This window comes from Trachinotus anak, unplaced genomic scaffold, assembly GCF_046630095.1.
Source record: "Trachinotus anak isolate AG129_WGS33_773 ecotype Australia unplaced genomic scaffold, CSIRO_AGI_Tana_v1 ptg000016l, whole genome shotgun sequence".
Classification (NCBI taxonomy): Eukaryota; Metazoa; Chordata; class Actinopteri; order Carangiformes; family Carangidae; genus Trachinotus; species Trachinotus anak.
In genome coordinates, this window is record NW_027273867.1 from 24,717,954 (window position 1) to 24,731,962 (window position 14,009).

The 14,009-nt window shown below is 41.3% G+C and overlaps 1 protein-coding gene across 5 annotated transcripts in view; it reads left to right on the forward strand.

The window, feature by feature from the left end:
* The window catches only part of LOC139633878 (collagen alpha-1(XIV) chain-like), a 154,183-nt gene that overhangs the window by 98,780 nt on the left and 41,394 nt on the right, over nucleotides 1–14,009 (forward strand). For all 5 annotated transcript variants that reach the window (XM_071499902.1, XM_071499900.1, XM_071499903.1 and 2 more), the window contains 10 exons: nucleotides 766–905; nucleotides 2,572–2,695; nucleotides 4,309–4,452; nucleotides 4,697–4,861; nucleotides 5,049–5,087; nucleotides 5,524–5,662; nucleotides 5,960–6,102; nucleotides 6,379–6,488; nucleotides 11,536–11,694; nucleotides 13,429–13,506. In XM_071499902.1, the coding sequence (XP_071356003.1) occupies nucleotides 766–905; nucleotides 2,572–2,695; nucleotides 4,309–4,452; nucleotides 4,697–4,861; nucleotides 5,049–5,087; nucleotides 5,524–5,662; nucleotides 5,960–6,102; nucleotides 6,379–6,488; nucleotides 11,536–11,694; nucleotides 13,429–13,506 (1,241 nt within the window). The remainder of the gene's footprint in view (nucleotides 1–765; nucleotides 906–2,571; nucleotides 2,696–4,308; nucleotides 4,453–4,696; nucleotides 4,862–5,048; nucleotides 5,088–5,523; nucleotides 5,663–5,959; nucleotides 6,103–6,378; nucleotides 6,489–11,535; nucleotides 11,695–13,428; nucleotides 13,507–14,009) is intronic.

A 14,009-nucleotide genomic window follows, 5' to 3' on the forward strand; every position in this document is an offset into this window, starting at 1 on the left:
AAAACTAGTAAAACAAGACAAGAGGCAAAGATAGCAGAGAAGTAGAGCCTAAATCCCCTTTCCACAAACAAAGACAAAGCAGCTGAGCCATAACAGCATAACATTGTCCCTTCAAGCTATATCATCCAAAGTCAGTGCTTGTAGTTCATTTAATATGTATAATCAAAGAGACTCAGTTTCAGTCTGAAGTCAAAATGGACACAGTCTTTATCCTTCAACTCTTCACTCGCTTTTTGCTCCTTCTTTGGCTCTGTCGTGCTGTAACATAAGATCCCACTTTTATAATTTCACTGTTGAAAGAAAAAAATACAAACTGAACACAATGACATTATATTCAAAAATGGTCAAACGAGCATAAACAGCAAAAAATTATCAAAATCAGAAAACCTTCAGTGGAGAATCTTGGTGAAATGTCATTTAATTCAGCAAAAATCGTCACATTAACAGTTTTTTCAGGCATAAGAACATAAAAATAGATTTTTGTATTTAAAGCAGATTAAGCCACATACGATGCTCCTGTCTCTACCTGTGTATCATTGTCCTTCTCCTTTCATTCACCTACATCCTCCTCCATCTCACCCCCTTTGTTTCATCGTCATCTATTCTTTTTTTTTTCTTTTTATCATCTCGGCCTTGTCAACAACAAAAATGCGAACAGCCTCTGACAGGAGATGGAGATAGAAAATGTAAATTCCTCTTCCTTCTCCTCAAATTGCCTTCTCTCCTGCGCTCTTTTGCATCACAACCCTCTCCCTCTCTGTGTAGTCTGTAAGGCAGCCAAAGCAGATTTGGTCTTCCTGGTCGATGGTTCCTGGAGTATTGGTGATGACAACTTCCTGAAGATCATACGCTTCCTGTACAGCACCACTGGAGCTCTGGACAGGATCGGCCCAGATGGCACACAGGTAGCACAGACGGGGTCAGGGACAGATGTTTTATAATGAAAGTTGTTTTTACTTTCCTTTCTCTCATCACTCTCCGTTTTTCTCAAAACAATCATCTACAGTATGTGTAGTTCGTGAAAGCTTTAGCATCTGTTATTCCTAAGCTCATGGTGTCTGGGAACTCTCCCACCACACTGTTAGACTGACAGGTTATCGACAGGCGTGCACAGTGCTGATATACCTCAGAAATAAAAAACAGCCAGACACTTTCAGGTTCATAGAAAAAGATGCAGAATTTAATTTGTGAAGTCAAAAACACAAAGGCCTGTCCAAAATCACACAAACCCCATTTGTTTATATTTTGCATGAATTAAAGGGATTTGTTTGAATTGCATTTGTATTTCAAGGTCCTATATTGTGTTGATATATTTGTGGTTTTAAGAACCAAATGAGCGCTTAGATACTTTCACAGTATTAATATAGAACATAGACCTGCTTTATAATCAAAAAGGATCACTAATGAAATAAAATACTGATTAACCTGTCACCTGTTTTATTCAGTTACTTGTTCCGTCTACAAAATGCCCATCTCAGTTTTCCTGAGTGATGTCTTCTTCTGGCCAAACAACAGTCGACAACCAAACCTGGAAACCTGGTTCACTGTGTCCCCTTTGCCTCGAAAACCAACCCTAGTTTAACAGCACTTTTCATGTTACACTGAAATACAGTGTAACATGAAAAAGCCACTTTCAAGGACAAACTAGCACCAAGTATGTAATACTAAAGAGCTGCTGTATTCTGCTGTCTGTTATTTATGTATGTTCACTGTTCCTCTAGTGTTCCCAGGTGGTTGAAACCCTGTTCAGTTCTGTGTTCAGATTCTTGTTCTACGTTCTGCAGCAGCATTCTGAAAATAAGCCTCACTAAGCTGCCCTCATTTACGGTTTTTGTTTTGTACAAATAAAGAATGTTCCTGTGTGGTCTCGCAGGTGGCCACAGCCCAGCTCACTGATGAAACAACTCATTTTCATTCTCTGCCACAACACCAGGACTGAAGTCCCGAAGTGAACACAACACGTAACTCCTTTAATGATACATAGTGATTAATTCATTTTGAACCAGCAGCTTGATTGGTGTAAACAAGGAAAATCATTACTAAGAGCAGTGTGTCAAACTTTAGCGAGAAATCTGTTTGCAGAAGGTGCTGTTCTTCCACAGAAGTTTTTTTTTGTTTGTTTGTTTGTTTAACTATAATTTTATCATAATGTCAATGTGTAAAACTGAAAGTGTGCCACTGCATCATGACATCACTGAGTGTGGTGACAGGTGTAACAGAGCACACTCCTGACCACACCCACCCAAACCCACTCCCAGCAGGTGAAACATTCAGCCAGAGAGGGCAGTGAAACACTGCTCCTGACCCAGGTGCACAGTACAAATGAGTTGAATTCTGTTTGTACTTAATTTAGGATTCTCTGTCTTCTAAGAAATTTGAAAATCTCAAAACAAATGTCTGTGTGGCAGAAGAAAAATTAATCTCAAAACCATAACGTGTTTGCATGGCTGTAGCTCACAGGGTCCAGGTATGAAAATGTCTTTTGTAATTTGGATGAATTGACAACTTAAAGAAACCTCACTGTAAAACTTTTTTGTCATTGATTATTCCTCCTCTTGTGCTGTATGACAGGTGGCCATGGTCCAGTTCAGTGACGACGCCCGCACTGAGTTCAAGCTAAACTCGTACAGCGACAAGGAGCGACTGCTCGACGCCATCAACAAGATTTCCTACAAGGGAGGAAACACCAAGACGGGTGAGTGCACAGGCACAGACACACTGCTGAGGAAGAGAAAAACACAACATAATGAGGAGAAGTGTGGATCTCTTCTGTGGTAGAAGTGCGTATGACTTATCGTACTGTGACTGCTGCAGATAAAATCCAACATCTCCTCTGAATCCAACACAGACACCTGTGTGAGACAAATCAACAGGCTGACACGTGCACACACTCATTCACACCTCCCTAATGACATTACCAATTTTTATTGAGCAGCAGGCAAACAGAAAATTTAATCTGTGTGTGACTGCTTGTGTCGCTATACGTGTGTGCAAGTCAAACATTTGCACTGTGTCACCTGCGTGTGCATGTGTCTCATACTCACATTCATGTAGACCACCTTTATATAAGAATGTGTGTATGTTTGCATTCACACCAACAACCTAGCACAAGTGCACAGACGCCTATATTTCTGGACTGTGTGTGTAATGAGAGAAGGTCTGTGGGGAAGCAGCAAGAGGTGTAGTCATTAATCAGTGTTTACAAAGCAGCACAGCCAGTTTCTCCTGCGGGGACGAGACTGCAGAAGACAGATTTGTAACAGCGTCACTGCTGGGGAAGAATTCTCCCACTGCTAATGTCACACTGTAAAACACTAATCCCTCTTTCTATCAGGCTGCAGCAGTTTGGGACTTAAAGAGCGCTCAATCACCTTATTCTGCACACTGCAATCAAGACTCCGTTTCCCAGTGTTCCCACTGGTCTGGAGCTTATTCGATCACTTGATCTATTTTAAATACCAGGTGCTATTGATTTCTTACAGAAATGTAACAGTTGCTCTGTGGTCTATTCTGCATCACATATAACGTCCTGAAGAAATGCAGTCAAGAGAAACGAGTGTATTTTTCACAATTAGTTTATTTTATAGTAATAATATCGACAAACTAACCAAAACTGTAAGATATTCACTTTACAATGATATAAAACAGAGACAGGAGTCAGCAAATCTTCACATCTGAGAAGCTGGAACCAGAGAATCTTTAGACTCTAATGATGATTTGATGATGAAAAACTTATTCCAGGTGTTTCTGATTTCTGTTAATCTCTTTGTAGCTTGGAGTAACAGCAGATTTTACTCACTATTCGCACTCCGAACCAGGCCAACATACGTTATACAAGTCCTGAAATTCCACCTGTCATTTAAAAACAGTTGGATTTTATGTTCTACTCTGGAATTTCAGGTGTTGTCTCTGTCATGACACAACCCTGAAGCACAGTGGCTCTGTACTGCAGCCACCATGGCACTGATCTTAGATGTGGACCTGGTCCTTCCCTGCTGGGCCACTCTGATGCAGCTTTATCTGATGTGCATATACATCAGCATGTTGCATATGAATTATCATCATATCACAATTTCTAGTGAAATCTCTATCCTGCTTTGACATCTAATAACTGGTTCGTATGAAACCTGTGCTGTTAATAAGGTCTTATGTCTTTGCTCTCTTCTTGACTTCTTTCTCTTACTTCTTCACAAAGCAAGAAGTAGGACAGTAGTTTTCAAATGCAGGATGAACATGTCCTTCAATGCAGGAAAACCCAGCAGCAGCAGCTTTAAGGTCTTTAACTTTGTTGCGTCTCTGTCCAATCAGGTCGAGCCATCCAGCATGTGAAGGAAAACATCTTCACGGTGGAGGGAGGAGTCAGGAGGGGAATCCCCAACGTCCTCGTGGTCCTCACCGACGGCCGGTCCCAGGATGACGTCAACAAGATTTCCAAGGAGATGCAGATGGAAGGTCAGGACTGTGTTGTTTATCATTTCTATGGTTTTTACCTGAGGCTTTTAAAAAGTCCCAGGGATCCAGTTTGGTTTCCAGGATCTGAGAAGAATCAGCTTTGATTTAGTCTGTTTTGTTTGGTCCAGAGCTTTAGAGTCATTTCAGTTTAAATTATGACATATTAAGCATCAACCTCATATGTGGTGAAGATGTCTGAGAGTCTTCATCCACGTTCTGGCTTGTTCTCTGTCTTCCTGTGAAGGTTACATTGTGTTTGCTATCGGCTTTGCTGACGCTGACTACGGCGAGCTGGTGAGCATCGCCAGCAAACCCAGCGACAGACACGTCTTCTTCGTGGACGACCTGGACGCCTTCAAGAAGATCGAGGAGAAGCTGGTGACCTTTGTGTGTGAAGCCGCCACTGCCAGTGAGCAACCAAACGTTTTGTATTCATCAAAGTGACGTAGTCTGTTTCTGGTTGTAGAACACAGCTGAGTCTGTCACTTTAGTCCAACTTCATGTCATGTGACGTTTCTTAATTACAATATTGAAGATGATTGATTGACTTTCAAGGCTGTGTCTCTTCTTAATCAGCCATTTTTTTTCTTTGACAGCTTGTCCATCTATACCAATGAGTGGGAGTTCTACACCAGGTAGGAGATCCTACCTGTTGCTTTACTGCAGCCACAAACAAGAGAAGAACTTTTAACTCTTTAAACTCCTGTCACACAAAGGCATGTTTATAGAGAAGTAATGGGGTTCAGTGTGTGTGTGTGTGTGTGTGTGTGCGTGCGTGCGTGCGTGCGTGCGTGCGTGCGTGTGTGTGTGTAGAGGCCTTTCCCCACGTATTCACACTGTATGCACAGTAGATATGAGCAGTATGATGTGTAGCCTGTGCAGGACATCCAGAAATCTCCTATTGGCAGAGTAGAAAAACATACCTGGATCGAGAGATGAGCTCAACAACAACCACTGTTTGGTGACTCAGAGTTTTGCTTTGACCTTTGGTCTCATAAACAGGACTGAACATTGGTGTTAACAAGTTGCCACAAGTCTCACAGAAACCAAATTCCTATCACCTGTTCTCAGGTTTCCGTATGATGGAGCTGTTTGGGCTGGAGGAGAATCGGTACAGCAGCATGTCTGGTGTTTCTATGGTACCTGGTACCTTCAACACCTTCCCCTGTTTCCACTTGCACAGTGACGCACTGCTGGCACAGCCAACCAGGTACTGAGATATATTCACATTTCTTTGTGTATTTTTTAGTCTTCACTCTAATAAAAATAGTACCTTGTTTATTGAAGGGTTTACTGCTGGATCTCACTCTCACTCTCTCATCATCATATGTTGTTCATAGTTAGGTGAAATTGTTTCACATGGCTTCTGGTAAAGAAAACAAACTTTGATATCTCTAGCTGACTGTACCCAGAACCCACACTCCAACTGTTCAGCCTAAAAAGAGATCATAACCAGGAGGGCTTCACAGTGTTTACCTGGGTCTGATGTTTCCATCCTGGCTCACAGGTACATCCATCCTGAGGGGCTTCCCTCTGACTACACCATCACCCTGCTGTTCAGACTGCTGCCCAACACTCCAGAGGAGCCCTTTGCCCTCTGGGAGATCCTCAACAAGAACAACGAGCCACTGGTGGGAGTCATCCTGGACAGTGAGTAAATATGAAGACATTCATTCATCTTTTTTGTTTGTGCTTTATTTCTATAATTACAAACTCATACAAAAATGTTGTGAATGCACAAAATACCAATGTTTGATGTTGCCATGCAGGAGAAATTCAGGTGAAAGCTGTTGTGTACAGATTTCCATGATGTAATCAGCACCTTTATCTGTTGGACAAGTGTCTGTCACTCACTATCAGGAGTAATCTTCCATATGTTTATTTGTAATTCTTTTTTTGACATGTAGTTTGTGTGTGTTCCTGCAGACGGAGGGAAGACTCTGACGTTCTTCAACAACGACTACAAAGGAGAGTTTCAGACGGTGACCTTTGAAGGGCCAGAAATCAAAAAACTCTTCTACGGCAGCTTCCATAAGGTCAGAATCACTCCTGTCCGACTGGTTTCTATCACACTGACTGACTGATCATCTGTCACACTGACTGACAGGCTCTAGATGAGCCTCATCTTCACCAGGACGTCGTGGTACATAAAGGAAACAGAGTCTACAGTTTTTCCTCTGGGCTGAGCATCAGGGCAGGTGTGGTTCTTTACAGTCGTATATGTCGTCATTAGTATGACACATCTGTGATCAGGTGACTGTTACCTGGTGAGAGTTCAGAGGGTGATGCACTGAATCATTTTTGGTCACAGTGATCCGTGATGAATGCGGTGAGGTAATTACAATATATGTCCTCATCGTTACTCTACTCCTACTCTACTGCTCCCTCAAGATATTATTTCTCTTATCTTTTCTTACTCACTTCAACTGATCTTGATCTGAAGTACAATATAAATTAGTCTCAGACTAACTAGGTGACTGACAAGTTTGGTTGTCAACCTGGTTGTTTTACTGACAGATCAACGGAAACACTCACTCGTGTTTTTTGGTTGGATCATTTATTTGTTCACTTGTCCCTTCCTTCTCTGCCTCCCTCCTCTCCTTCTCCTCCCTTCATTGTGTTCATTCTTCTCTTATCTAAACCCTGGCTGAGCAGTGAGACAGTCTTCTGAGTCCTGACAGGCTGACTGTATCCGTGTTGTGCCCTGAGCCTGAACCTGCTCGCAGTCGTCTTATGTTAGTGTCAGTGTGTCAGTGCTCTGGGACTCGCTGACTGATGTGCAGTCGCTTCTCTCTGCTCGCTGTCAGCAGCTTATGCTGCTTAACTTTTCGCCTTTTGTTCTGCTGTGTGTGTGTGTGTGCGTGCGTGCGTGCATGCGTGTGTTTGTTTGTGTGTGTGTGCCGGTCTCTGCCCCTACATAGTGGACCAGTACCTGCGGTGCTTCACCGATTTGATAGTGATCTCTGTAGAAACTGTAGTTTGCTGATTGTCATGTCTTAACCTACGTTAAAGATTAAATCGTCCCCTCTAAGTTACAAAAGTTGAGTTCTTCAGCTGTTGTTGTTTTTTTCACACTTTCTGAGTAAACTCATGTTTGTGGTTGTCATAGCTTTTTAGTTCCTGAAAAACTGATATCTTGGAAAGGTGACAGGAGTTTAGAAATATCCTTTAGTGAGGTTTTATACAGACGGGGCTGTGCTGCCTCACACTTCACACTCTCAAGATTCATATTACCGTTCTAAAGTGCTAATGCAGGTCAGAGGGACTTCTGCACTGCTGTGGTACACAGTGACGCGCTTTGTGAGCAGGGCTTTACTGCTGGCTTTTCTCATATAGAATAAGTCACCGTGACACTTTAACCACTGAAGTTTCAGATGTTTTTATTTTCTGCAGATTTCAGGCACATTTCCTGAAGTAGAAATCATAAAGTACATTTTTCACAGTTTCCTAACTTTGTGATCCCAGTAGGTTACACAAACATAACCACTCCCTGTGTTATTTTTAAAGGCCCGCTGTTCTGTTGAATACCAGAAATATTTCCACAAAAAATGGTGTAATCATATATTTTTTTTAACATTAATAACAGTGAGGTCTGGGTGGATGATCGATACTACACAACAGTTTTCACACTGGATTGTCAATCTCTCTGTGTACAGTGTACCACAATAATACCCTTTTACACCAGTATTAGAGGGTATAAGGGGTTTTTAAATGCTGGATGCAGTTGCAGAGCACAGCTGCTAGCTGTCGGTAGACTGGTAAATCAGATCTGTGTTGAGCCTTATTTCAGGGCTGCAGCTCACCCTTATCCCTAACTGCTGTGTAGCTGCAGCGTCTGTGGTTTAACAGCACCATGCTGGGCAGGCGTGTTTACAGTGTTTGTGCCCTGAAGGACATTTCAGCACAGATAAGGGGCGAAAATTATCTAGGTGTTGGGTTTACATCGCTGCTGATTGGAGCTAGAGCTGATGAATACCCGCGTCTACTGCCCAGTGTTAGTAAGTGTTAGCAGGTGTTTTGACCAGTGGAAAAGGGTCTTATGTAACAGGATATAATGACATGCTGGTCCCTGCTGTGTGCCAGTAAGTTCATTTCCTGTGAAACATTCACTGCCCCATCATGAAGTTTCTTTCCTCGCTGACTGAGTTAGTTCACATGAAACATCACCCTGACATTTACAACACATTTCACTGCAGCAGTGAAACTCAACAGAGCAAACACACAATCATCCTACGCAGCAGATAATAACTCTCAACACAAATCCTGCCCTGAATACGATGGCTGTGTCCTCAGCTCTTATCATATGGCTGTAAATGATGCTTGTTTATGAGGAGATGCACTTTGTGCTCTCATAGAGTAAACTTCACTTTACTACTCCAGCCAGTAGGAGAAGCTGTTGCCTAGTAACAGTGAAGGGGATGTAAAGTGTAGTGGGATATGACACACTCCAGCCAATCAGAATCTGCTACTGGTTGCATGTAAACGCAAATGACGTCTCTTTTCAGTTTACCTCTGTGTGAAGTTTAAACTTAATGTTTCTCACGTTCTGATCACTGCCATGGAAATGAATCCCATTATTGCAGGGTATTGAGGGTATTAGTAGTCTGGATCCTGCTGTTTGTAAAACGGTGTAATTTTGTAGACTGTAATCATCCGTGGATGCCAAGCAGTAACAGTGGAAGTAATTTCTTCTCTCCAAAATGAACACACACCTAAGAATAAAGAGCTGCATTTATTAAGGTCAAAAAGCAAAATAAAGCTTTCCTTCAAAATACAAACATGAGCGTGATGTCTGACTATGCTTCACCCATGTTTATATGTCACAATATTAATTTAGAAATATCAAATCAAAATTAACAAGACTTTTTAGGTTGATGGCCTGTTTCCTTTTAGCTCCTTGTGTGTGTTTTGAATATTTTCTTTGCCAGGACAAACACACAATGTTTTAACAATTTAATTTGCACTGGGTTGTGAATTGTAATTGTTCCCTCTAGAAAAGAGATTAAAATAAAATAGAGAAACACACACAGACAAGCTGAGATTTTCCCCTTTACTATAAAAGTAGCCGCTGTTCAGACAAGATCGATAACTCAACAAAAAAGTGAAGAAGTTTTGACTCCTTTGAAGGTCCCACATTTTACTGTTCTCCTGTGTTTTATCTGAAGTGTTGATATCCATCAGAAGATATTTGTGGTTTCAAGAACCAAAAACCAGCCACTCGGCAGCTTTTTATCCTCCTCCCAGTTCAGCACTTGACTGTCCGTCATGGTGACAGTGGTTCGACCTGATTGTGTAATTATAAACAGCAGCGTCACTCAGGGAGGTAATTTTAGCTTCATTTCTTTGTGCACTCTGGATTTTTTGTCCCAGTTCCAGCTCAATTGCAGGTTGTGGAGCTGTAAATGTGCTCTGTCATAATACTGTAAAGGCATCCTCTTTAAACACCAGCTTGTGCTGCTTTGAAATGTGATAATGGCTGTATAATCAGATTTTGTTTGTTTGTGTGTGTGTGTGTGTGTGTGTGTGTGTGTGTGTGTGTGTGTGTGTGTGTGTGTGTGTGTGTGTGTGAGAGAGAGAGCGAGAGAGAGAGAGAGAGAGAGAGAGAGAGAGAGAGCGAGCGTTTCCACTCAGTGCAGTGTGACTATCTTTTCATGACTTTAGTTGATTGTTATTAACTCAGCAGTCTCCCTGTAAAGTTCACTTAAGACTTTTCTTAGTCTTTATTTGATCGACACTTTATTTGCCCCTGTGGGGAAGTTGGTTTGTAACACAATCACAAGGCATTTCAACACAACAGGACAGAGCCACTGCCACAGAGTCACCAATGATGTACTCATAAAGCCTCATATGCATACATGCACATACAGTCAGCAAAAGTCATACAGTCATCCTCATGACCAGCTGGACACCCTGCCTAACTGTTATGAGTATCACTGGTGGGACCAGTTCTGATCTGTTTTTGGTGAAGAGAGAGAGACCATGTCCTTGCCCAGATGGCAACAGTTTAATTTGTACACTGTATTAATCATTAGCTGCTAGTGCAGTCAACTCGAATCAAATGTGTACACACACCCACATATTGTCACCACATTAACTTTAAAGCATGATGTAACTTTTGTGGCAGTCCTCTGTAATGTTTAGTCTTGTCTGTTATCATAGAGTTCTGAGGTCATGTGTTTCTCTGTCTGTTTTTTAATGCTTTTACGAGGTTTGCTTTCATTTATGCTGTTTCCTTCTGTTTGTGATTTGATGTTTGTCAGTGGCTAAATCTGACACATTTACATCATACTGATAAATCAGTGAATACAGTGAAATAGCCTTTGTGCTATTATCAGCCTCTAATGTTTATTTTACCTTCAACACCACCAAGTTGGATTTGATGGAAACTTTACAGCACTTCACAAGAAGAGGGCGCTGTTCTACCACAGCATAAAGAGCTAAAACCTTCAGTTTCCAGTGTCTGCAGACACAGGACAGAGTGACAGACTGATCCTCCTCGGGGACAATAGTCTGTACATGTAAAAAAATAACTTCATATTGTTCACACTGACAAGCTGCCAAATGACCTGACATGAAAAAAGTAAACGTCTCACTGTTTAACATGTGTGTTATTTTTGCATGAAATGGCACAGTGGATTTTTTAAACCTAGAGGACCTGCAGGGCCCACTGACACGTCTGTGACATTTGTTTAGATCAGAAGACGTAATGATTTTCATGTCTCAGCTTACGGTACTTTAAAGATTAAACTGTTTCCTCGGAAGTTACAAAAGTTTTTCACATTTTCTGAGTAAACTCACATTTCTGGTTGTCATAGCCCCCCCCCAAAAAAAAGAATAGCTGACATCTTGGAAATGTGACAGGGGTGTGGAAATATCCTTTAGCTGCCTCACACTGTAAACTCTCAACATATTACAGCTAATTAGGTTACTGCCTGTAAATGTACATGTATGGATTTACACACACACACACACACACAAAACGTGGGCATAGCACATTTTGTGACCGGCCAACTTAATTGCATCAAGTTAAAAGAAGTGATTAAGTGATGAGTGACCTTTGTTGGGTGTTTTCCTCTCATACAGCTTCACATTGCGATCAGCAAGACGAGCGCCAAAGTGGTGATCGACTGTAAGATGGTGGCCGAGAAAGCCATCAACGCAGCGGGAAACATCACCACCGATGGACTGGAAGTTCTGGGCCGGATGGTCCGCTCCAGAGGGAACAAGGACAACTCTGCACCGGTAAAGAAAGCATGCAAACACACACACCACATACACAAGCATTGAAAGATACATTCACACAAGGTCCCAGGTGTAACACAATTACATATTCACACGGACAGAAAATGATCCTTGCTGAGAAATTCACATGATGGTCAGCACAATGTGTTTGTTTCCACTCTGTGTCTGACCTCCTGGTATCTGAGCTTTCACCACTGCTGCTCCTCGACAGTTACACCAGTGGATTTCCATCATGTGGTGACATTAACAGAAACCAGTGATGGCCTGGAAGGAAGCCTATCAACAGCACAATCATGAGTCAACCTGTAAAGCTCAGATGTGTTGAGCATGTCGACCAAAAACATCACTGAACTGATTTTTATCACCCAGATAAAACAAGAAGACTCAGGACGGGTCAACTGATGACTGTTTCCTGTGAAGCTGAAGAGTTCCACTCATGTGACAAATAATCCCACCAGTGTCATCTTTTAAAATTTCCTCCACCGGCCACAGTCATGTCAGAACTGAGAGGAAGTAGGAAGAGAACAAACCGCAGATCTGAAGCTACCTGCTTTTAAGAGGTCATAACCTCGCTTCTAATCCACTCTTTTTACTCTACACTATTGATTGTACACTTTGTACCACACATTCACAAGGCAGCCTCATGGTTCCTGAACCAGAAAAACACTGAAAGGAAGAATAGATTTAGCTTCTCCTGACAGAGAAACAGTTTTTGTACATTTCCCTCCAGGAGCAGCTGAATGTGTTCTTCCTTCTACGTCGTTGTCTGGAATATTTCCACAAACCGTTTATAAACGGTTTATAATCTCCCACTATTTTTTAAACCCCATGAATCATATGGTGGTACTGACTAATACTCTAATTTTGTACCTCAGAATTCACCACGGCTAATTAGCCAACTGAAAACAGAGACCTTTGCAAAAAGATTCAAAGGAAAGCTATTAACCTAAGATAACCTTTTTTGCTGCGAGACAGGATTACGATTAAAAGCCTTATTTGCACAACACTAAAATACCTCAGATCATTGGTGAGTTTAAACCTGCCTTGTGAAATAAGTACATCATTTCAAATTCTCCTCATATTATGATTAAAAAGCTCCCTTTTGGTTCCCATCACATGTGTTTTAGACAGGCCTCATCTGTTTCCTCTCCTCTACGGTCATCAAAAATGGATCACAACTTTATTAATATAGCACTTTTCTTCAAAAAGTTACAAAGTGCTTCACAGAAAAATAAAACGAGTAGAGCAGCAAAAATAAAAAACATCTTAAATCAACATTACACAAAAGGATCTTACAGTAAGTGAAGAGAGGCAATAACGTGTAAAACAATAATTAGGCATCAACATATCAAGCATTACCAAAGCCTTTGACAGAAATGTGTTTTAAGAAGAGATTTAAAAGAAGCTAATTAGTTAGAGCGTCTGAGAGTGCAGAGTGTGAGGGCTCTAATAACAAACACTCAGTCACCCTTAGCCACGAACCTTGACCTTGAGGTGACCAGCAGGGATCCTTCCGCAGATCTCAGTCCTCGGTCTGACACTGAACTGTGTCGTATTCTGGAGGCAGAACCAGAATATGAGCATTTTCTGCTGTTAATAGATATTCTATATTTGTTCTATATTCTATATGTGTATCTGGGTATACGTCATTATTAGGCGTACTTCTACTGATGTCAAAAGTTCAGTAAATTAGTTTAATTAAAATGTGTTGTGTGTTTTTTTTCTCCTTCACAGTTCCAGCTCCAGATCTTTGACATCGTCTGCAGCACTTCATGGGCCAACAGAGACAAGTGCTGTGAACTTCCTGGTCTGGTGAGGTCAAAGTTAATATTTCTCTAAACCCCTCCTTGCTCCAGTTTACCCCTCAGTCTGTACACTGAATAGATGTAGCAACTGACGAACTGTTTAGATGAATTCACTGTATCATTGCAATGATACAGTAACTTAACAGTTCACACAGCAGCACAACTAAAACATCTCACTCTATTGTGTAGAGTTCAGTGGCAAGAAAAAGTAAGCGAACACTTTGGAATTATCTTCATTTATGTATAAATTTGTCTTAAATATGATCAGATCTTCATCTAAGTTACAGTTATGAGCAAACACAATCTATTTTAGCTAATAATACACAGATCATTGAATACATCGTTAAAGTATTCACAGTGCAGTTAGTATGTGAAGCCTCAGCTGATCTGACCTCACAAAACACATTTGGCCATAACTCAAAAATGTGCACGCTACTCATGCACAATTTAAGTCAAATGTCTATGAGGACAAAATGAAGTGATGACATTTCATATCCAAAAGGTTAAAGG